The following is a 24,305-nucleotide window of genomic DNA, read 5'->3' as shown; positions in this document are numbered from 1 at the left end:
ATGGGTTGATAAATTTGATTTCCATTAATACTTTTTGTGTGATTTTGTTGTCAGCACTTTCAACTATGTAAAGAAAAAAGTATTTAATAAGAATATTTCATTCATTCAGATCTAGAATGTGTTATTTTAGTGTTCCCTTTATTTTTTGGAGCAGTGTATTTTTCTGTATACAGGCCTACTTCTAGGTCAATGTACAGTGAATGTCTTGACAAATGTGCATCACGCTGGTCTTAATGAGTAGTGCCCAAATGATGAATACCCAGTGACAGCTTCCTTTCACAACATTCCACTCTAATCTCATTAGAAGCATTTAACCATAATTAATATTGAGTTTTCCGCTTCCATTCAGTTTAAATCCGCTTCAAGTGTTTGAGTGTTTAAATGGCCACTTGTGTTTAGCAGCAGCTACCAACATATCATATGAATCATGTTCCTGACTTGGTCTTAGCCAGTAGACTCTCTGGTCTACCACTACAGAGGCTCAAACAGAGACCTTTCTACCCGGTCTTCAAAAAGGTCTTGCAGCGAAAGTCGGCAAATCCACGTGCTGAGGTAAAAATGGTGTGCGCGCGCTCGGGCAGTAAGACCCAGCACCACGGATATGAAAAGCATGGTACCTTAGTGTGTCTTAACCTCATCTATAGACCTTTCTATCAACCACATCTTAGCAGAGTCCTATAGACACCATGCTGTTCCCATTAGGACGGGACGCAGGAGGAGCGTGGAATAGAAGGTCATTAGTTAGCAGCTCTTCTCTGAAGGAGGCCTTTGATGGAGAGGCAGATGAAGGATATCACACACACAGGTCACCACTAGGTTATGTAGTGATGGGTGGAGACAGGTATACCTACTATTTGATGGGGGTGGGGGCCACAAAAAAACAAGTCGTCACGAGGGGCCGCAGTTGGCCGTTCTTAATATAACTGATGAAGAAATGGGCCCTACCCCGGGCGGTAATTCAGCCATGCTTACTAAAAGTTTCGAAAGCTGGTCGCTAACTTACAAATCTAAATACAAATTGCTGACAGACTAATTGAGTGACTGATGCACAACCAAATTTGGAAATTGCACCTTGTGTATTCTATTTTTCCAACCCTCAACAGTAAGTTGAGACCCCGACCGACTTCAAATATATATCTTTTTTAACATTTTTATTTATTTCATAAATTGGCGGGCCTCTAGTTGCCAATCCCTGCTCTAGGGCGTCTCTGCTCTCTCTATGGCTTCAGAGAAGATTTAATGAAAGTGATAAAAGCATCCCAGAGGCATGGTCTAAGTCAACTCATCACCAGTTTGAACCATGTTTTTTTTTAAGTGTTTTTCTTTCCACACAACTGTATTTATATTTAATGCTTTAGAATACATAAGACATTCCTCATAAGTACCAGTATGTATTATAATGGGGTCAATACTCATTTTTAAAGCATCATAAAACATGTGTGCTCCAAAAATCATTGCACTTGGCAGACAAACAAGCAGGCTAAATATAGAGGCCCCAAAATCAATACATGTAAACATTTATGTTTTTGTGGATATAACACAATTGAACAGCACCCGCCCAAAGGGGAACACAGCAGGGTTTGTCGATAAACGTGGATTTGTTTGAATTCACAAATGGCTGTTACCTCACCAACCTTGTTCTCTATGGAGCACAAGCCAACATTGTTTCACTTTCAGCAGATGTATAATTGAGCCCAAACCTTGAGTCTGGTATAGCAGGTAACACCACCCGATGCAGCACATTGGCCTGATAGGTGACCCCTCAACGAGGGTACGTATCCTGGCGCCACCGCTACCTCAGCATCTCCCTACCCCACTGTCCCCCTGCTCATTTCCACATCAGTCTCAATAAGTTAATAATACTGAAGCCAAGCCCCTGCCTTCCAACGAGAGGTGTCCTGTAATTCAGGACAGGGCAGTAGTGGGTCAGTCCTCCCCCATTCCATCCAGACCAGCATGCCATAGAGGGGGAATCAGTATGTAACATTCAGACCGGGATTCCAGTCATAGAAACACTTGACAGTGGTTTCACTGGGTCCAATGAGTGGTTTGACTTGCTGGGGTGTGTCCTAAATGACTATCCTTATAGGTCCTGGTCAAAAGTAGTGCACTACACACAGTGTAAAAACCATTAAGAGCACTTGCTCTTTCAATAACAGACTGACCAAGTGAATCCAGATGAAGCTATGATCCCTTATTGATGTCACCTGGTGAATCCATCTCAATCAGTGTAGATGAAGGGGTAGAAACAGGTTAAAGAAGGATTTTTAAGTCTTGAGACATGGATTGTGTATGTGACATTCAGAGGGTGAATGAACAAGACAAAAGATCTAAGTGCCTTTGAATGTGGTGTTAGAAGGTGCAAGGCGCACTAGTTTAGGTGTATCAAGAACTGCAACGCTGCTGGGTTTTTCATGCTCAACAGTTTCCTGTGTGTATCAAGAACGGTCCACCACCCAAAGGACAACTGTGGGAAGCACCGCCCATGCACCACACTGACAGATGGACAGGTTAGCCCTCGTCCATCCATGTGCGTGTTTAATTGAATTTAAAGTGGATCTACTCACTTTCTGACAGCACCCATTTTGATTTGAACAAAACCTTCTAAAAAGGGAAAATAATTGTTGAAGTGCTCAGAAGGTGACTTTTTGGACCCGAATGCCAAAGCATTCATGTTAAGGTAAAATGTTATTTTTTTCTTTTCAAGGAATACAATCGTTTGACAAGCCTGTTTGTCAGCTTTTAGATGATAATCTATTCCGGTGATGAAGACATGGATGTTTCATGGTATGGTGGGCTGGGGTTGCAAAATAGGTCAACTTTGAGCCTCTTTATTGCTGGAATGTTTTGGCATTCAGGTCCAAAAAGCAACGTTCTGAGCACCGCTACAACAGGTAGATATGTACGGAAGGTTTAGTTCAAATCAAAAGGGGTGCTGTCAAAAAGTGATTGAATTTAAATGTATTTACACAGAAGTGCGTGTCTGTCAAGAAGTGATTAGGTGGAGATGGCCCGTGCAGCTGTCTGCCCTGCCCAGACACACAGATTCCACTGTGTGTGTGTGTGCGCGCACACACACACACACACACACACACACACACACACGTGTCCTTCCCAGACACATGGGGAATGTGGGGTTGAAACAGCATAGCCCTAAAGAGTTCATGACCTCAGGAGGGTGCAGGGACACGCCAGTCACCTGGCACCAAGGTTGTGTGTGTGTGTTGAATGTCCTTCTATCCTCCATCTCTGGGTAATTATTACTAGGCAGACATTGACTGACCGTTAAAGACGGGAATACCATCAAGACTCAAGGCTGGACTGTGGGCCAAAGGAGAACACATGGAGGGAGGGACAGACAGAAAGACACACAACATCTGAAAAAACACTCAGTGAATCCCTGAGCTGTCTGCCACCATTCCTGGCAGCAGCGATGACACGCTGTAACCCAATAAAAGCCACATCGCTCACCAGGCCACACATTCCTTCTCCACAGTCTTTAAAAAGCATCTCACACATGTCAGAGATGCAGAGCGAGTTGCCAGGAGAGTGCAGTCATGTTTAGTGGAGTGGTTATTGGGCTAGAAGCCGATTATGGCATCATACAGCTATGTAATTAACTCCAGGTCAGAACTGCTGTAGCCACAGAAGTGGAATGAGTAGAACGGGAATCCACAATCAACTCTCTTCATTCATGTCTACCTATTACATTTCTATGGCTGTAGAGTATCAGACTAAACTGACCGACACAACAATATATACAGACATGTGTGTCCCAAATGGCATCCTATATAGCGTACTACTTTTCACCAGTGCCCACAGGGAATAGTGTGCGATGGAGACATGGCAAGGAAGAGGAACATGGAGAGGAGTAGGAAGGACACCAGAGACGGGAGCCTGTGTTTCCATGGAATGTGTCTGCCCCAAATCTCAACATTCCCCTTTGTAGCACACAGCTTACTTTGTGCAATTTGTCTGTCTCATTTGTTGAATTGGGATCTGAAAGGTGCATGTACCTACATAGCTGCTCAAAGTGATGGCGTGTCATATTGCTCCCCATCTAGGGCGTCCTGAGGGCGGCGTCAGTAGACCAGTGTGGGGACCCTGCAAAGGCCCCTTCCCAGAAACCGCATGCGCTCATCCCTGAAGGCATTCAAAATGCAGCTTGTGCATTCACTTGGCTACAGTGGCAGGAAGCGGGGAGCCAAGAGTGTGGCACCCGGGGGTGTGGACCGAGTTGTTACTCATCATTTGAAAGCAGGCCACTCCCTGGTGAAGTTTAAAGGGCGTAGGCGACAGTGTGTGTGGTGTGTATCCAGAGTGGACGCAGGGCAAAGAGTGGGAGATATCTAGTAACTTCCTCTCTACGTGTTCTGTGCCACTTTGCAGGATGGGGCCGTGCTTCCAGAAGATCCATGACATGTTGTAGGCTAAATGCAAACACTCAAATGACAGGGTGAAATATGAATTTGTCCTCCAAATCGTATTAGGGAAATTGTGTACTTTTTAGAATTGTACTTCTCTGAAATCTCTGTCTGCATTCACTGAATTGTTGTCAAAGTAGGCTACTACTTCTACATTTTGTTTCAGACCTGGTCTGTACTAATCCTTATTGAGGGTGTCTATATTTTGAAATAGTCTGAATGGTTGTTTGTATTTTTACATTGTTACATAAGTAAGAATTGTTGTCAATCAAATAGCCTACTTTGGGTGGGTTTTGAAATACTTTCTGAATATTGTCCTCCGGTTACATTTTCACATATTTATAAGTATAATAGATTATACTTAGTAAATTTGACTAAATTACTCACGCAAAATGTACTACAATTTAAATACTCTTGTTTATTGTTGTGTTGAGTGTTAATAATGAGTGTCTACACAATGGAAGACGATGAGTGTTATTCACATCGACATGAATGTGGTGTCATTAAAGAAGAGGTTGTGCTCTTTAAAACTAAGTTAACGAATGACAATTACAAGTTCTTTGTTTTTGGAAGTCTACAGCAGCGTTCCAGAATTATATTGGGGTCTAAAGGGTTAACATGACTTGAATGAACATATGACATTACCATGGAATTATTGCATGACAATCCTAGGCGACCCGTGAGTTTACGGGTCAAATTGCCCGGGTTAGAGGTTCCAAGCCTGTTCTATTCATTCTCTCCCTCTACGTTTGCTGCTGATGCAGCAGCATTGTGGTCATTCAGTCAGCTGTGCATCTGAATTTAAGTTTAATTTATGGTTATGACGATTATTTTCTTTTCGTGACTGTCTTCATCCATAACCATCAGTTACGCAGCTATACGGTAATTGTGCCAGCACTAAGGTCACGGCATTCACTTACCCCCTTTATTGTAGAGATGCTGATCCACTAACTAACCATTTATTGTGGAGAGAAGCTTCCGTCAGCCACTATGCTTACTAACTACACCCATAACTGAACGAAGCTGCTCTCTCCCCCCGCCCATCTCCCTCTACAGATTAATTCAAGCCGTCAGTCACTTCCAATCCCAGTCTCATTCATCATCCATCCCCCTTGAATAGAATCACAGGCTTTAAAAAAAATAAAATCGGACATGGGCCCTAATCTAATAGACAACAGCGAGGCAGTTAACCCACTGTTCCCCGGGTGCCGAAGATGTGGATGTCGATGAAGGCAGCCCCCAGCACCTCTGATTCAGAGGGGTTAAATACTGAAGACACTTCAGTTGAAGGCATTCAGTTGTACAACTGACTAGGTATCCCCCTTTACAAGTTTCCATTCAGCCTTTTTATGCAAGTAAAGTACATGTCAGCTAAATATATTCACGCCAGGCCTGATGGAAACAGAACATTTTCGGTAAACTTTTAAAATGTTCACAAAACACGCTACACAAGTTGGCTGATTAATTAGGGCCGATTTCAAGTGGTCATAACAAATTGGTAATCGGCCTTTTTGGACGCCGATTACATTGCAATCCATGAGGAGACTGCGTGGCAGGCTGACCACCTGATACGCGAGTGCAGCAGCAGAAGGACCTGTGGCTGCAAGGAGCCAAGGTAAGTTGCTAGCTAGAATTACAATTATCTTTACATTATCACTAGTTAACTACAAATGGTTGATGATATTACTAGGGTAACTAGCTTGTCCTGCGTTGATTATATGCAATGCCGTGCCTGTTCATTTATCATGCGTTGATTATATGCAATGCCGTGCCTGTTCATTTATCATTGAATCACAGCCTACTTCAAAAGCGCATACTACTTTTATGCATTTTTGAGAATATTTGCATGAAAATATGTCTACAATTGGATTGGAAACATGCATACACTCTCAAACAAACCCACACCATGGTCTGGATAGAGCCCGAATCAGGCTGTCAACTCTGGTAAGAGTCACCCACATTAAGCAGGATTGCTACATCCACTATGTAAGAAGAACGTTAGTCAAACATTTGCTCACTTGTATATGCAATACACACTGTACCAAACCTACATCTGGTGGAGGTTTCCCACATGGATTCCCATATTAAATCTCCGGCTGCAACTCATTACAGCATCCTAATGTTATCATTACGTTGGTCACATTCAGTCCAGTGTATTGCGGTAACACGGATTCTGATAAAGCCCGGTGCCCTTGGCGCACAGCAGACCCAGCTGAGAAGGTGACCCTTGATGACCTCTGCTGTCCCTCACTCAGAGGATTCGCTCTCCATCAGACTCATTTCATAATGGTGAGAAACAGTGAGAGATGAGGAAATGAGACGAGGGGCCAGAGGGGCCAGAGGGGCAACGGATGTAGCTTACAACTCTGTACTCTGCGTTTGACCTAACTGTGTCTGTCGTAAAGGGAACCTGATTCCCTAGAGAGAGCCATATGGTCCCTGGTCTAAAGTAGTACATCATATAGGGAATAGGGTTGGGTGCGGTCATAGTCTATTCTGTGGAGAGGGGTGAGTGAAGTAGCCCAATCCTTTTCTAAGTAGACAGGCAGTTTACTGCTTGCCTCGTCTATTTATGCATCTATGTTATTGATGAATAACAAACATATGGATTCACACATCTGGACAGGTCAAGAAGTGGAAAGACCTACATGGTCATTGGGAGGAAAAACACATTGTTCTAACATGATACAGGTTCCAAAATAAAGGATACACCAACAGAAAGTCTTAACAGGGCGTTGGGGCACTACGAACCAGAACTGCTTCAATGCACCTCGGCATAGATTCTCCAGAATCTCCCACAAGTCTTTAATTGGGTTGAGATCAGGTGACAGACGGTCATGGCATATGGCTTAAATCATTTTCATGCTCATTAAACCAAATCAGTGACCACTCGTGCCCAGTGGATGGGGGAATTGTCATCCCATGGGGGTATAGCCTCATTAGCCCAAACGAATGGCCTCCCCAGCATTTTTATAAATGACCTTACGCATGATGCAATTTCTATATACTTTCTATATCCAATCTTATTTGTCAAGTGCACGAAATACAACAAGTAAGGTTTTTAATACAACCTTAACTCTATTTCAAGAACTGCATATTTGGTAAAGAAAATATTTACTAAATAAACTAAAGTAATAAATACAAAGAACACAATAACGAGGCTATATACAGGGGTTAACGGTACCGAGTCAATGTGCAGGGGTACAGGTTAGTCAAGGTAATTTGTACATATTAGGTGGGGGTAAAGTGCTATTGCAGAGATAATAAACAGCAAGAGGCAGCAGTGGAAAATGTAAATAGTCCGTGTGGCCAGTTCAATAATTATTTAGCAGCATTTTCCCCCACTTTTATTTAACCAGGTAGGCTTGTTGAGAAAAGTTATCATTTACAACTGTGACCTGGACAAGATAAAGCAAAGCAGTGCGACACAAACAGAGTTACACATTGAATAAACAAACATACAGTCAATAACATAATAGAAAAAGTCTATATACAGTGTGTGCAAATGGCGTGAGGAGGTAAGGCAATAAATAGGCCATAGTAGCAAGTAACTACAATTTAGCAAATGAACACTGGAGTGATAGATGTGCAGATAATGATGTGCAAGTAGAAATACTGGTGTGCAAAAGAGCAAAAGAGTTCAAAACAATATGGGGATGAGGTAGGTAGATTGGATGGGCTATTTACAGATGGGCTGTGTACAGCTGCAGCGATCGGTAAGCTGCTCAGATAGCTGATGCTTAAAGTCAGTGAGGGAGATGTTTGCAATTCGTTCCAGTCACTGGCAGCAGAGAACTGGAAGGAAAGGCGGCCAAAGAGGTGTTGGTTTTGGGGATGACCAGTGAGGAACACCTGCTGGAGCGCGTGCTACAATGGGTGTTATGGTGACCAGTGAGCTGAGTTAAGGCGGGGCTTTACCTAGCAAAGACTTATAGATGACCTGGAGCCAGTGGGTCTGGCAACGAATATGTCGCGAGGGCCAGCCGAAGAGAGCATACAGGTCGGAGTGGTGGGTAGTATATGGGGGTTTGGTGACAAAACAGATGGCACTGAGATTACTCAGCAAATTGGATGCAGTCTGAGTGTTGGAGGCTATTTTGTAAATGACGTCGAGGACATTCAGTTTTATGATGGTGTTTGGCAGCATGAGTGGAGGCTTTGTTGCGAAATAGGATGCTAATTCTAGATGTAATGTTTCATTGGAGATGGTTAATATGAGTCTGGAAGGAGAGTTTACAGTCTAGCCAGACACCTAGGTATTTGTAGTTGGCCATATATTCTAAGTCAGAACCGTCCAGAGTAGTGATGCTAGTCGGGCGGGCAGCGATCAGCTGAAAGGCATGCATTTAGTTTTACTAGCGTTTAAGAGCAGTTGGAAGCCACAGAAGGAAGGTTGGATGGCATTGAAGCTTGTTTGGAGGTTTGTTAACACAGTGTTCAAATAAGGGCTTGGGGATAGAAGCTGTTAAGGAGCCTTTTGGACCTAGACTTGGCGCTCCAGTACCGCTTGCCGTGTGGTAGCAGAGAAAACAGTCTATGACGTGGGTGACTGGAGTCCCTGACAATTTTATGGGCTTTCCTCTGACACCGCCTAGTATAAAGGTCCTGGATTGCAGTAAGCTTGGTCCCAGTGATGTGCTGGGCCGTACGCATGCCGAGCAATTGCCATACCAGGCGGTGAGGCAACCGGTCAAGATGCTTGCGACGGTGCAGCCGTAGCACCTTTTGAGGATCTGGGGATCCATACCAAATATTTCCAGTCTACTGAGGAGGAAAAGGTGTTGTCGTGTCCTCATGACTGTCTTGGTATGTTTGGACCATGGTAGTTTGTTGGACACTCGACCAGCTCCACTACAACCTCGATGTGAATGGGGGCGTGTTCGGCCCCCCTTTTCTTGTAGTCCACGATCAGCTCCTTTGTCTTGCTCATGTTGAGAGAGGTGTTGTCCTGGTACCACACTGCCAGGTCTCTGACCTACCTAGAGGCGGTCTCATCGTTGTCAGTGATCAGGCTTATTACTGACCCGTGTTAACGATCAGCGTGGCAGATGTGTTGTTACCTATCCTTACCACCTGGGGGCAGCCTATCAGGAAGTCCAGGATCCAGTTGCAGCGGGAGGTGTTTAGTCCCAGGGTCCTTAGCTTGGTGATGAGCTGTGGGCACTATGGTGTTGAACACTGACCTGTAGTCAATGAACAGAATTCACACTTTTGTCCAGGTGTGAAAGGGCAGTGTGGAGTGCAATAGCGTTATCGGTGGATCTGTTGGGGCCGTATGCAAATTGGAGTGGGTCTAGGGTTTGCGGTATGATGGTGTTGATGTAATCCATGAACAGCCTTTCAAAGCACTTCATGGCTACCTGTGTGAGTGCTATGGGGCGGTAGCCATGTAGGCAGGTTACCTTCACTTTCTTGGAGACTATGGTGGTCTGTTTGAAACATGTAGGTATTACAGAATCGGTCATGGAGAGGATGAAAATGTCAGTGAAGACACTTGCCAGTTGGTCCGTGCATGCCCAGTACACGTCCTGGTAATCTGCCCTGCGGCTTTGTGAACGTTGATCTGTTTAAAAAGGTCTTGCTCACATCAGCTAAAGAGAGCGCGATTACACAGTTGTCCGGGAACAGCTGATGCTCTCATGCATGCTTCAGCCCTTTACGACAGACACATGCTTCAGTGTTGCTTGCCACGAAGTGAAGATAAAAGGCATTTAGGTAATTGGGTAGGCTCGCGTCACTGGGCAGCTCGCGGCTGGTTTCCCCTTTGTCGTCCGAAATTGTTTGCAAGCCCTGCCACATCCAACGAGTGTCAGAGCCGGTGCAGTAGGATTCAATCTTAGTCCTTTATTGGCGCTTTGCCTGTTTGATGCTTCATCAGAGGGGATAACAGGATTTCTTATAAGCATCCAGAGTAATGTCCCGCTCCTTGAAAGCGGCAGTTCTAGCCTTTAGCTAGAACTGGATGTTTCTGGATATGTACGTACAGTCACTGTGGGGACAACGACATTGTTGATGCATTTATTGATGAAGCCAGTGACTGAGTGGTATACTCCTGAATGCCAATGGATGAATCCCGGAACATGAGTTTCCATTATTTTGGCAGCAACCTAGGTACGTGTATCAAACAACAAATGCCAAGCACTAACCAGATAGCCAGTGTTGTTGCCAAAAGGGTTGTTCACGTACAGTGTAGGCAAAACCTACTTATGCCCTGAGTTTTTGCTCTCATGTCATCCTTTATAGATGACACATGGCCCTTGCTTGAAGTAGCATTTCCAAACACGTGTTTACTATAGGACAGTGAACAACTGACAAGACAGGCAGGAGAAAGTGCTAGAAAACAGCATGTTGGACTCAAACCCACTCTCTCACCGTCTTAAACCACTAGAACACCCCATGCTTCAGTTCCCTTACCCGGTCTTTGTCATCAGCCACATCACACAGCACGTCATCCAGGTCCAGGATACCTCCATCCCCATGCTCCAACCGGTGAACCTGTAACCAGTAGCTGGCATCCTAGGGGAAGAAGAAGAAGATTCATGTATTGTCCATTTACTGCATGAGCAAGAGAAATGGGTCTTTTACATATCCCATTGTCTCTGGTAAAAATACCCATACAACACATGGAGAGGAGAGACTGCCTGAGCGAGTGGGAGGGAGGAGAGAAAGAAGGGAGAGATGTTTAGGGCCAGTCTTGACAGGGTTGAGACGGTTTAAGAGCACAGCGACGTGAAGACTGCCCTGAGGGTAGCCACATTATACAATTTATACTGTATAGACTGACAATCTTTCACAATACTGGGAGAATGACCTGCATTACAATCTGGTTCCATTTACAAGAAATGGCCATGGCTAGGGCCATAACACAGCAGACACAGATCAGCATGTCCACAGATTCAACAATAAGAGTGTTGGGAAACAGCAAGAGAGGAGACAGAGAAATTGAGAGAAAGAGTGAGAAGAACCAAGAGGTAGGTCTACACAGAGAGACAGAGAGGAGAGAGCAGATATACAGAGAGTGATGAATATGGCTGGCTGGCACTGTAATATATTCTGCATTCTGTAACCATGACTGATGTGTCCCCATGGTGTTAAACCCTGACAGTGAGGGACAATGGAGGAGACCTTGTGGAGCTGACGCATAGCATTAAGATCTTTACGACTCTGACAGACAAGTCACTCACCACATTTAGGCAGTACTGGACCCCTGGAGATACCATCTGGGACAGTATTCATATAGCGTCTCAAAGTAGCAGTGCTGATCTAGGATCTACTGTAAGATCAGGACTGCCATTTATTCATTATAGAGTTAAAAGGCTAAACTGATCCTAGATCTTCATTCCTATTCTGGTAGCCTCACTCCTCTCTCCACCACCCCCTCACACATCAGACCTGGGGAAAGTGTGGAAGGGAGGGGGAGGCACCTCTCCACTGATACCCCCTTGAAGGAACGGTTTTGGTTCAATCAATCACATATTAAAGAGGACCTGTCTCAGATGGCAATAAAACACAGATTTGTTCCTTAGGGCATACAACGGTAAACTGAGTGTTTGGAAATGTGTTTCTTATTGGACCAGATCATCCCTCCCTGTTTGTCTGTTTTGTTCCATTTGGTGCCTAATGAACACAACCTTGGTAACTAGGGTGCAAATTAGGGTGCAAAATTAGGGTGCAGCCAGAATGACAGTCTGTCAGGGGGATAGAGGGAGTGGACTACAGGAAAAAGTGGAGAGCAGAGCACACATTTACACCAATAGATTCCTTAACATAACCAGTTAAATTGACAAACTGGACCTACTCGGTGCATCCTTAAAGAACCAGTCCCTTAGTGGTCAGATGGCTCAGGGTAGGGTGCAAACACAGAGTGTACACAAAACAAATCACAATGGGGGAGGGAGTGAGGTGGTGGGTGGCCAAGTGGCCCATTTATTTTCTAAAACACAGTGTACAAACTGGATTGATGTTAATCTATTCTCACGATTTTAGAGCGAGCGCGAGACAGACAGACAGGTTGATCTATGATCCACAGTAAGCACACTGGCCCTGGGGCGAGTAGGCCACTCTGACCCCTTCTACAACACTCATCAGCCTCTCACTTCAACACTGCAATGGTATGGCCTTTTATGGTCTGTTCAAGGCTGAAGTATTAAAAAAGGCTGAAGTGTTAAAAAAAGGCTGAAGTATTAAAAAGGCTACTATTCCCCTTTCTGTGGCCATTCAGTTGCTTACAAGAACACCTATATACTGTATACACAGCTTCAGAGCAGTCATATCCTGGTTGAACCAGAGCCGTCAGTGATTTTCAGTGAATATTGGCCCATGTCTATTTTGTATTTCTACCCAGGGGGCTTGGCCTCAAGCACGTGTTCTGTGTAGTAGTCTGTTGAGGGGATACTATATCTTCTTTGGTTAAACAGGGTCAGCCACATCAGAGAGCAGTGTGTAAAATGCATTCCCAGAAACCCCAGTCCGTCCAGTAAAAACAGCCTAGTGTAAATAACACACCACATGTCCCAGTGGGTTTCTGGATCTGGAGTAAACAAGGACAGTTGTGGTGGTGTAGCATGCTGGAAACCCGGATCCTATTCATTAGTGCACACGTAGCAAATCGTTTGGCAACAAACAGTTTTGCAACGAAAAACAAGCAGGTTCAGGTTAGGCTAGTTCACTCCATGTTTGGCTGTTTTCTTCCATTTCGGCACAGCTTCTGGCCTTACTCAACTCCCCACCCTCAGACACACATTACATAAATGATCAAACCAATAGCCTTTAGTGATGGGGGGGAGGGAATCAACAGTTACATATTGGGATTTTTTGTTTTTGTTGATATATCGTGTTGTTGACAAAATCCCAATAGAATTTTTGCGCTTGTTAGCTGTACCGGCACCAAAACAGCAGTATTTTTTCTTCATAGCTTGTTCTCCATATTCTAAATAGGGAGACAATTAGTCGCTTGAATCAAAATGAATCTTATTTCAACACACACACGGTGGGAACATCTCAGACAGGCTCCAGCTCTGTCCTCATCAACAGACTCTAGCAGCAACAGGCCTGGAGTTAGAATGGCTGCAGGAACACCCTTCTGGTCTCAAACATGTACAGAAAGTAGTGTTACGCGTATAGGAGTATGTGTAGAGTTCAATGAGAAGTCTAGAACTCTGCATGCTATAGCTAAGAGTGCTAACCTGATCCTGGGGTTCCCCCTGGTTCACCTAGCTTGGCTGCATGTTGCCTTTGGCCTTACTCCAGACCTGCCCAGAGCCGTAGTTAAGGCCCTTCTTTACGAGGATGTGTCCTGGGTTTAGAGGTCGACCGATTCAATCGGAATGTCCGATTAATTAGAGCCGATTTCAAGTTGTCATAATAATCGGTAATCAGCATCATTGGACACCGATCATGGCCGATTACATTGCACTCCATGAAGAGACTGTGTGGCAGGCTGACTACCTGTTATGCGAGTGCAGCCAGGAGCCAAGGTAAGGTGCTAGCTAGCATTAAACGTATCTTATAAAAAACACTCAACATAATCACTAGTTAACTACACATGGTTAATGATATTACTCGTTTATCTAGCTTGTCCTGGGTTGCATATAAATCGATGCGGTGCCTGTTAATTTATCATTGATTCATAGCCTACTTTGCCAAACGGGTGATTTACCAAGCGCATTCGCGAAAAAAGCACTGTCGTTGCACCTATGTGTACCTAACCATAAACATCAATGCCATTCTTAAAACCAATACACAAGTATATATTTTAAACCTGCATATTTAATTCATATTGCCTGCTAACATGAATTTCTTTTAACTAGGGAAATTGTGTCACTTCTCTTGCATTCTGTGCAACAGAGTCAGGCTATATGCAGCAGTTTGGGCAGCCTGGCTCGTTGCAAACTGTGTGAAGACCAACTTCGCCAAACAGGGGATGACTAAACAAAAGCGTATTTGCGTAAAAAGCACAATTGTTGCATGAATGTACCTAACCATAAACATCAATGCCTTCTTTAAAATCAATACACTGAATTATATATTTTTAAACCTGCATATTTAGTTAAGAAATCCAGGTTAGCAGGCAATATTGTGTCACTTCTCTTGCATTCATTGCACGCAGAGTCAGGGTATATGCAACAGTTTGGGCTGCCTGGCTGGTTGAGAACTAATATGGCAGAATTTTACAGAATTATGACATAACATTGAAGGTTGTGCAATGTAACTGAAATATTTGGACTTACGGATGCCTCCCATTAGATAAAATACGGAACAGTTCCGTATTTCACTGAAAGAATAAACGTTTTGTTGTTTCCGGATTTGACCATATTAATGACCAAAGGCTAGTATTGCTGTGTGTTTTATTATATTAGAATTAAGTCTGATTTGATATTTGATAGAGCAGTCTGAGCAGTGGTAGGCAGCAGCAGGCTCATAAGCATTCATTCAAACAGCACATTCGTGCGTTTGCCAGCAGCTCTTCGCTGTGCTTCAAGCATTGAGCAGTTTATGACTTCAAGCCTATCAACTCTCGAGATTAGGCTGGTGTAACCAATGTGAAATGGCCAGCCAGTTAGCGGGGTGCACGCTAATAGTGTTTCAATCGGTGACGCAACTCGCTCTGAGACCTTAAAGTAGTAGTTCCCCTTGCTCTGCAAGGGCCGCGGCGGCTTTTGTGGAGCGATGGGTAGCGATGCTTTGAGGGTGGCTGTTGTCGATGTGTTCTTGGTTCGAGCACAGGTAGGGGCGAGGAGAGGGACGGAAGCTATACTGCTACACTAGCAATAATAAAGTGCCTATAAGAACATCCAATAGTCAAAGGTATATGAAATACAAATGGCAGAGATAAATTGTCCTATAAATAGTATATTAACTACAACCTAAAACTTCTTACCTTGGAATATTGAAGTCTCATGTTAAAAGGAACTACCAGCTTTCATATGTTCTCATGTTCTGAGCAAGGAACTTAAACGTTAGCTTTTTTACATGGCACATATTGCACTTTTACTTTCTTCTCCAACACTTTGTTTTTGCATTATTTAAACCAAATTGAACCTGTTTCATCATTTTAATGAAAGTTCAAATAAAAGTTTTCATTCAGTATTGTTGCAATTGTCATTATTACAAATAAATACAATTAATAAATAAATATAATAAAATTATATATTTTTTTAATCGGCCGATTAATCTGCTTTTTTTGGTTCTCCAATCGGTATCGGTGTTGAAAATCATAAATCGGTCAACCTCTACCTGGGATAATGCAGAGCACCATGGGTTCTGGGCACAGTCCAAAACAGGCAGTGGAGGTTCTAGCTCAGTGCACAGACAGGCCACTCTGTCAATGACGTGTGTTGCATCGCCATGCACTGCTGAGCACTAAGAGCAGTATGCACAAAGACCAGTGCTGTACTGAAGGAACAGGCTGGCTGGAGGGAGGCTGGACTGTGTGACAAGGCTAAGCATACCACTTTTCCCCTCTCTCAGCATCTCTGGCTGCCTTGCTGGCTCCCAGCATTTCTGGCTGCCAGCATCTCCCTCTCCACACTTTCACGCTCCCTTGCGCTCTTCCAGAACTTCCACATTTTGTTACAGCCTGAATTTAAAATGGATTAAATTGAGATTGTGTCACTGATCTACACACAATGGCCCATGATGTCAACATGGAACTTCGTTTTTAGAAATGTTAACAGATTAATAAAAAAAGGAAAAGCTAAAATGTCTTCAGTCAATAAGTCAACCCTTTAGTTATGGCAAGCCTAAATAAGTTCAGGAGTAGAAATGTGCTTAACAAGTCACATAATAGGTTGCGTGGGCCCACTGTGAGCAATATAGTGTTTAACATGACTACCTCATATCTGTACCCCATGCAGAATTATATGCAAGGTCCCTCAGTCAAGCAGTGAATTTCAAAACACAGATTTGAGGTTTTCCAATGGTTTGCAAAGAAGGGCACCCATTGGTAGATGGGTTTTAAAAAAAAAGAAGTTGACATTGAATATCCCTTTCACCATTGTGAAGTAATTAATTTAACTTTGAATGATGTATCAATACACCCAGTCACAACAGAAGAGACAGGGATCCTTCCTAACAGTTAACAGAGAGGAAGGAAACCGCTCAGGGATTTCACCATGAGGCTAATGGTGACTTTAAAATGGTTACAGTTTGATGAGTGTGATAGGAGAAAACTGCAGATGGATCTACGACATAGTTAGGGCTGGGCGATATGGCCTAAAAATCTAGATTTCTTTTCAAATTTATGGGCAATTCACGATACATCTCAAAATGTTAACGTTCTTTAAAATAAGCTTTTTTGCTCAATGAAAAAAAGGTCAAAACCTTGCATGTACAACTATACCTATGCTAAATATAGGCCTTCCACAACCATAAGACCCACTAATAAATTCATTATTTTATCAAAATAGTTTAACCTGTTTTTTTGCAATAATCACTGATCTGGCTTTCGAGTCTATGAAAATGCCCCTTTAGTTAAACCAGAAACATGCATAAGGCACATTCACTAATAATGACTAACTTCTGGTAGTATTATAGAACATTAACACAGGTCTCAATCTCTGAAGCACAAGCCCACATGCTAGTGAGTAGTCAGCTAAACGTTAAATATGAAGTCTAGCCAACTTGGATCTATTTGCTTGCTAACAAAGTAAAACAGTGGAATTTATAAACACACCCTCCTTCCCATCTCCAACTGTTTGAAACACAGCCTGTTCACTTTTAGATGTGGAAATCAAGTGGCCTAACTGGATAAGATGCTGCTTATTTCTCAGAATGACAACGAGTTGCCAATTCTTTATATAAATGTGTCTTATGCTCATTGCACATTAATAGAACAAACTAGACAGCTAGCACATAAGTCTGGCTAAAATGTTGCTAGCGGGTACGTGGTACCGCAATGCCACACTTGACAAACTGAGCATTAATTTTCCACAATCAAGTTCATTGATACTCTCATTTTAGTAGGGTCTGCTCTGTTCTACATTTTTGGAGTTGAGACATGAAAAGGGCATCGTTAGAAAGGCAGAGTTCTCCTCTATTACAGTCAAATAAATGTCTAAGAGTTTGTGTCCATATGACCGATTCGGTACGACCAAACCTGAAATGCAAATAGCGAGTTTAAACTGCTTGTCAGAGAGGAAGAAGTTATCTTTTGTCGTTGTTGTGAGTGGCAGGGGAATGGGCTTGGTGTCTGTGTGTGAGTGGAGAGGTACACAGTGCACACAGCACAGAAGGAGACCAAAAAGTCTTGGAACGATCATAAATACGAAAACTATATATAAAAATGTTGATTCTTGCGATACAGGCATTTTGAACATTGTGTTAAAACACACATTAGAATTAAACTAATTTGATATATTACCCAGCCCTATTTGAAGTTACTCCACAATACAAACCTAAAATGACAGAGTGAAAAGAAGCAAGCCTGTACAGAACACAAATATTGTAAAACATGCATCCTGTTTGCATTAAGGCACTAAAGTAAAACTGCAAAAATACTTGGCAAAGAAATTAACTTTACGTCCTGAATACAAAGCATTATGTTTGGGGCAAATCCAACATGTCACCGAGTACCACTCCTCATATTTTCAAGCATGGTGGTGGTTGCATCATGTTATGGGTATGCTTGTCATCGGCAAGGACTAGGGATGTTAGGCTTAAAAGAAATGGAATAGAGCTAAGCACAGGCATAATCCTAGGGGAAAACCTGGTTCAGTATGATTTCCAACAGACACTGAAAGACAACCTAATATGCAAGCCCAAAAATATACACTGGAGTTGCTTACAAAGATGACATTGAATGGTCTTGAGTGGCTGAGTTACAGTTGACTTAGATTTTCAAGACTATGGCAAGACTTGAAGTTGGCTGTATAGCCATGATCAACCTTGAACTTGACAGAGGTTTAAGAATAAATATGCAAAAATTGTACAATCCAGGTGTGCAAAGCTCTTAAGAGATATACCCAGAAAGACTCAGCTGTAATTGCTGCCAAAGGTGATTCTAACATGTATTGACTCAGGAGTGTGAATACTTATGGAATGATATTTCTGTATTGCATTTTCAATACATTTGCAAACATTTCTAAAAGCATGTTTTCACTTTGTCATTATGAGCTATTGTGTGTAGATGGGTAAGATTTTTTATTTTATTTAATACATTTTGAATTCAGGCTGCAACAAAATGTGGAATAAGTCAAGAGGTATAAATACTTCATGAAGGCACTGTATATTTATACTTCATTAATATTAATGATATTACAGATGCTGCATTTGTTCTGCTCAGGCAGAAGTCATCCTCACAACACAGTTTCTCAGCAGCCCTAATGCAGGTTTAAGAGCCAAACTCATCCTTCTTCAAATCTCTCCCTATCCCTACAGCGAAGAACAAAGGCATGTTTAGTAGAGAAAACCCATTCCCCTCCTTCCTCGGTCATGTAGGCTCATTTGCATGTAGTTTACTGTATGACTGACAAAAACTTGCACTGCCATGAGGTTTTAGTATAGCCCTGAGAACTAGTTTTGCTGCAGTGCTCTCTTTCTGGTCTGAATTAATGCAGAGAACAAATTGGAGGGGGAAACACGTGCGTGTACACACACATCTGAGAGCATAATTAAGTGACTGTAGATTTAGGATTAAGCATGGAGGGAGAGCCTCTCCGTGTGTTGCGTTGACAGATGGAGGACAGTAAGTTACTTAGGCAACGTGGCTGGGAGCTGACAGAATGAAGACAAAGCTACTGCAACTATCTGGGGGGAGATTAACAAACATTACAACATAATACAATCCAGAGAAATCCCCTTACTTCTTTCTCCTGTCCTAGCAGCAAGCCAACCCTACTGTAATGTACAAAGGATTCCCTATTGCACCCTATATAGTGCAATACTTTTAACATGCGCCCTTTGGAGCCTCGTTGAAAGTTGCGCACTAGGCTATATAGGGAATAGGGTGCCATTTGGGAGGTATCTGAGGAGTCTGCTAGGGGGTGAAAGAGTTTGGGATTGGACCAGGCTCCAGACCAACATCATGGTCTAGAAATAGCTAAATGAGCACATAGCCAGTCTCATCTAGGCCAAGACAAACAGCAGAGACCTTAATGACAATAGAACTCTGAGGTACCCTTTCTTTGGCGAGAACAACTCTAGCATGGTTGATTCTGGAGGACTCTATTACCGTACAACCCTCCAACAGTCTGTGTCCCAAATGGCACGCTCTTTCATTTTGACCAGTCTATGCTCGCCTTTACTGTTTATCTGATCAGAAGGCTGACAACTCAACCGGTGAGGTAGACTATTAGCTAGACACACATGAAGCTTTGGCCATGGCCCACACTACCTCTAATAATGTAAAGAGATGTAGAAGGAAGATCTTCCTTCATATTTTGGTAGTGTAAAAACACCCTGTGTGTAAACTGGGATTGAGAAACATGGTGGTTTGAGGGAACAGAGCCTTCCAGACACAGCAGAGATGTGAAGCAATGGCGCTGCACAACACAAATTAACATTAGAACAATATTGTGTCATGACTCAAAAATCACCCAAAAATCAACTTTGACAAATCTCGCTACAAATTTGGGTATATATTGTGAAATCGGCGACCACACAAGGTCACGTACACCGTGCACATGCTTGTGTCCTAAATAGCACCCTATTCCCTACATAGGGCTCTGGTCAAAGTACTGCACTATATAGGGAATAGGGTGACATTTGAAATGGAGATAAATAATGACAGGCAGAGGGGCCAATACAACACTGGTCCTATGGAGTGTGTCCCCCAAATGGCACGCTATTCCCTATATAGTGCACTAGTTTTGACCAGGGCCCAGAGAGGCTGGTCAAAAGTAGTGCACTATATAGGCTACCATTTGGGACATAGCCAGGGCCTGTGTCAGTAACAAGATATGCCTATTACCTAGCCTACGTGCATTACTCTCTGCAGGCATGGCTTTGTGCTTAGTCCTGAAGTCAAGTGCGTTACATTCCTCCGTGTGTGTGTGTGCAACTATAAGCTCATCTGGAATCTTAAGTATAGGTCCTCAGTGGGAATTACTACTTACTACTTATTCACTCAATTTACAACCCGGCTGCCCTTTTCTAGTGTTACACTGTGTGATAGAGAGACTGTAGTCAAAAATAACTCCTGTTAGACTGATCTGAGGAAACGGAGAAAGGGGGTTGAGAGGAACGGTAATGTCTCGTTTTAAATCACAATGACATGGCACAAAAACACAGCCACAATGAACCAGTTGAGCTAGCTATAGTTCTCAGCTATAGAACTCTGTCCTCCAAACCAGTCTCTCTCTCCAACACCCCTCTTTCGTCACCTCGGTACCAGGCCAGTCAGCCCGCAGACAATGTCTCCCAAATGGCACCCTAATCCTTATATAGTGCACTGCTATGTAGGGAAAAGGGTGCCATTTGGTTGTAACCTCAGAGCACCATCAGACAGGACTCAATATCTCAGAGGCTTCCTCTTCCACATGACATACAGCCAGGAGCTAGCCCCTCTAGTCCAACCACCCCCCCCCCTCGTGAGCTCCCGGCCACAGGGCCAAGCATACCCTTCCTGGAAGGGGTCCCACTCAATACACAATGTTACATTCAGATTTATTAAGTGCAGTTGTGGGTCTCTGATCCAATCGAGAATGAAAAGATTAAAAACAGGAGGCAGAGTAGATTCTACAAATATCTGTCATTACTTAGACTGGATGTTTGCTCGTTACTTCAATCGTTAGGGTCGAGCAGAGCCCCTCAAAGCACTTAGTAGGATCCCGTTTCACATCAGGTTGGAATAGTTTGACCTATATTAGTGGCAAGGTTTTGCTGAATTTGAACTGGGGGGAAAGAGAGGCTTGGCAATGAGGAGTAGCTAGGTCTACCTCTGTCACCCCATTTGATCTCAATCCACCTAAAGAAATAATCTGCTTAACCAGGCCACATGAAAAGCTTTTTAGATGAACAGGACTAGGAGAGCAGCACACACTGCCACTACGACCTTCAGGGGGACTAACCTGGAACGCTAAATCAATTCACTGTCAACCAGTGGAGAAAACACAGCACTTCACAGCAGAGGCCGTTTCTCAACACCATGATGTGAGAGCAAAGGAGGTGTAGACCAGAGGTCGACCGATTATGATGTTTCAATGCTATGATTTTTCAATCCGATACCGATTATTGGAGGGCAAAAAAAGCCGATACCGATTAAATTGGCCGATTTTATTTATTTACTTGTAATAAATGACAATTACAACAATACTGAATGAACACTTATTTTAACTTAATATAATACATCAAAATCAATTAAGCATCAAATAAAATATGAAACATGTTCAATTTGGTTTAAATAATGCAAAAACTAAGTGTTGGAGAAGAAAGTAAAAGTGTAATATGTGCCATGTAAGAAAGCTAACGTTTAAGTTCCTTGCTCAGAACATGAAAACATGTGAAAGCTGGTGGTTCCTTTTAACATGAGACTTCAATATCCCCAGGTAAGAAGTTTTAGGTTGTAGTTATAGGAATTATAGGACTATTTCCCTCTATACCATTTGTATTTCATTAACCTTTGACTATTGGATGTTCTTATAGGCACTTTAGTATTGCCAGTGTAACAGTATAGCTTTCGTCCCTCTCCTCACCCCTACCTGGGCTCGAACCAGGAACACAACGACAACAGCCAAGCAGAGTTACCCATGCAGAGCAAGGGGAATAACTACTCCAAGTCTCAGAGCGAGTGACATTTGAGACGCTATTAGCGTGCACCCCGCTAACTAGCTAGCCATTTCACATCGGTTACACCAGCCTAATCTCGGGAGTTGATAGGCTTGAAGTCATAAACAGCGCAACTCTTGAAGCACAACAAAGAGCTGCTGGCAAAACGCACAAAAGCGCGGTTTGAATTAATGCCTACGAGCCTGCTGCTGCCTACCACCGCTCAGTCAGACTGCTCTATCAAATCATAGACTTAGTTATAACATAACACACAGAAATACGATCCTTAGGTCATTAATATGGTCGAATTTGGAAAATATAATCTCGAAAACAAGACGTTTATTCTTTCAGTGAATTACGGAACTCTTCCGAGTTTTATCTAACGGGTGGCATCCATAAGTCTAAATATTCCTGTTACATTGCACAACCTTCAACTTTGTCAAAATTACGTACAATTCTGGCAAATTAGACAGCCCAAACTGTTGCATATATACTGACTCTGCGTGCAATGAACGCAAGAGAAGTGACAACTTCACCTGGTTAATATTGCCTGCTAACCTGGATTTCTTTTAGCTAAATATGCAGGTTTAAAAATACATACTTCTGTGTACTGATTTTAAGAAAGGCATTAATGTTCATGGTTAGGTACACACTGGAGCAACGACAATCCTTTTTCCCGAATACGCACCGCATCGATTATATGCAACGCAGGACACGCTAGATAAACTAGTAATATCATCAACCAAGTGTAGTTAACTAGTGATTATGATTGATTGATTGTTTGTTTTTTTATAAGATAAGTTTAATGCTAGCTAGCAACTTGCCTCAGCTTCTACTGCATCCGCGTAACAGGCAGTCTCCTTGTGGAGTGCAATGTAATCAAGTGGTTAGAGCGTTGGACTAGTTAACTGTAAGGTTGCAAGATTGAATCCCCCGAGCTGACAAGGTAAAAATCTGTCCTTCTGCCCCTGAACGAGGCAGTTAACCCACGTTCCTGAGCAGTCATTGAAAATAAGTATGTGTTCTTAACTGACTTGCCTAGATAAATAAAGATTAAATAAAGGTGTAAAAAAGGGCCTAATCGGTGTCCAAAAATACCGATTTAGATTGTTATGAAAACTTGAAAATCGGCCCTAATTAAAATCGCCCATTCCGATTAATCGGTCGACCTCTAGTGTAGACACAGAGACAGCCACAGAGAGAGTGACAGAGAGACAGCCACAGAGAGAGTGACAGAGAGACACAGAGACGTAAGTATCCTCTCCCCTCGTGTGGGTGTTGAGGAGATTAGGAGTGTTCCCTAGAGGCCTAGCGAGGACACAGGGAACCCAGTGTTAACGAGGAGGGAGGAGCATCTCTCTCACTGATACCTTTCTCTAGTTGAGCCAGGGTGGGTCAGACCTTGGTTTAAATGCTATTTGAAATAATTTCGCATACTTTGTGTTCGACTGAACTTTCCTGGCTTAAAGAATAGACCCAAACGCAGCCCATTGAGTGGAACTCCAGGCAGGCTAGTGCAAATGCTCAAAGTATTTGAAAGATTTAAAATAGTATCTGTACCCAGGTTCTGGTGTGGGTGAAAGAGAGCTGGCCAGATGGTGTCACAGGACACCCAGCTCAGACAGCAGGCTAGGGGCAGTGTGTAAAAAGACACCATCCACAATCACAGAGTGGCTCATTCATCCATTAGACCCTCATATGTGCAGGTCAGCGTAAGCACTACACGGGCACGCAAGCACATACTTTGACCACAACCCGCCGTAACCCAAACGCCATTCACAAATTGGACATTTTGCTCCTTGAGGCAGCTAAAGTTGTTAATGACGCAATTCAAGTAGGGCTACAGAGTTCTGCTTTGGCTTTAAAAAAACTAGTTGTAGCTACCTGCACCTACCAGGATTCTAGTATTAAAAATTCAAGTTGCAGTTTGGTATTTCACCATTATATAAAAGTCTATGGTATTTCACCATTATATAAAAGTCTATGGTATTTCACCATTATATAAAAGTCTGGTATTTCACCATTATATAAAAGTCTATGGTATTTCACCATTATATAAAAGTCTGGTATTTCACCATTATATAAAAGTCTGGTATTTCACCATTGTATAAAAGTCTATGGTATTTCACCATTATATAAAAGTCTATGGTATTTCACCATTATATAAAAGTCTATGGT

The 24,305-nt window shown here is 42.9% G+C and overlaps 1 protein-coding gene across 5 annotated transcripts in view; it reads right to left on the bottom strand.

Moving 5' to 3' along the window:
• Positions 1-24,305, bottom strand: part of LOC109871558 (partitioning defective 3 homolog) — a 217,153-nt gene that overhangs the window by 159,730 nt on the left and 33,118 nt on the right. For all 5 annotated transcript variants that reach the window (XM_031806547.1, XM_031806546.1, XM_031806544.1 and 2 more), the window contains exon 2: positions 10,839-10,940. In XM_031806547.1, the coding sequence (XP_031662407.1) occupies positions 10,839-10,940 (102 nt within the window). The remainder of the gene's footprint in view (positions 1-10,838; positions 10,941-24,305) is intronic.

Source organism: Oncorhynchus kisutch, linkage group LG27 (assembly GCF_002021735.2).
Source record: "Oncorhynchus kisutch isolate 150728-3 linkage group LG27, Okis_V2, whole genome shotgun sequence".
In the NCBI taxonomy this organism is placed as follows: domain Eukaryota; kingdom Metazoa; phylum Chordata; class Actinopteri; order Salmoniformes; family Salmonidae; genus Oncorhynchus; species Oncorhynchus kisutch.
This window is presented reverse-complemented; position numbering and strand designations above follow the sequence as displayed.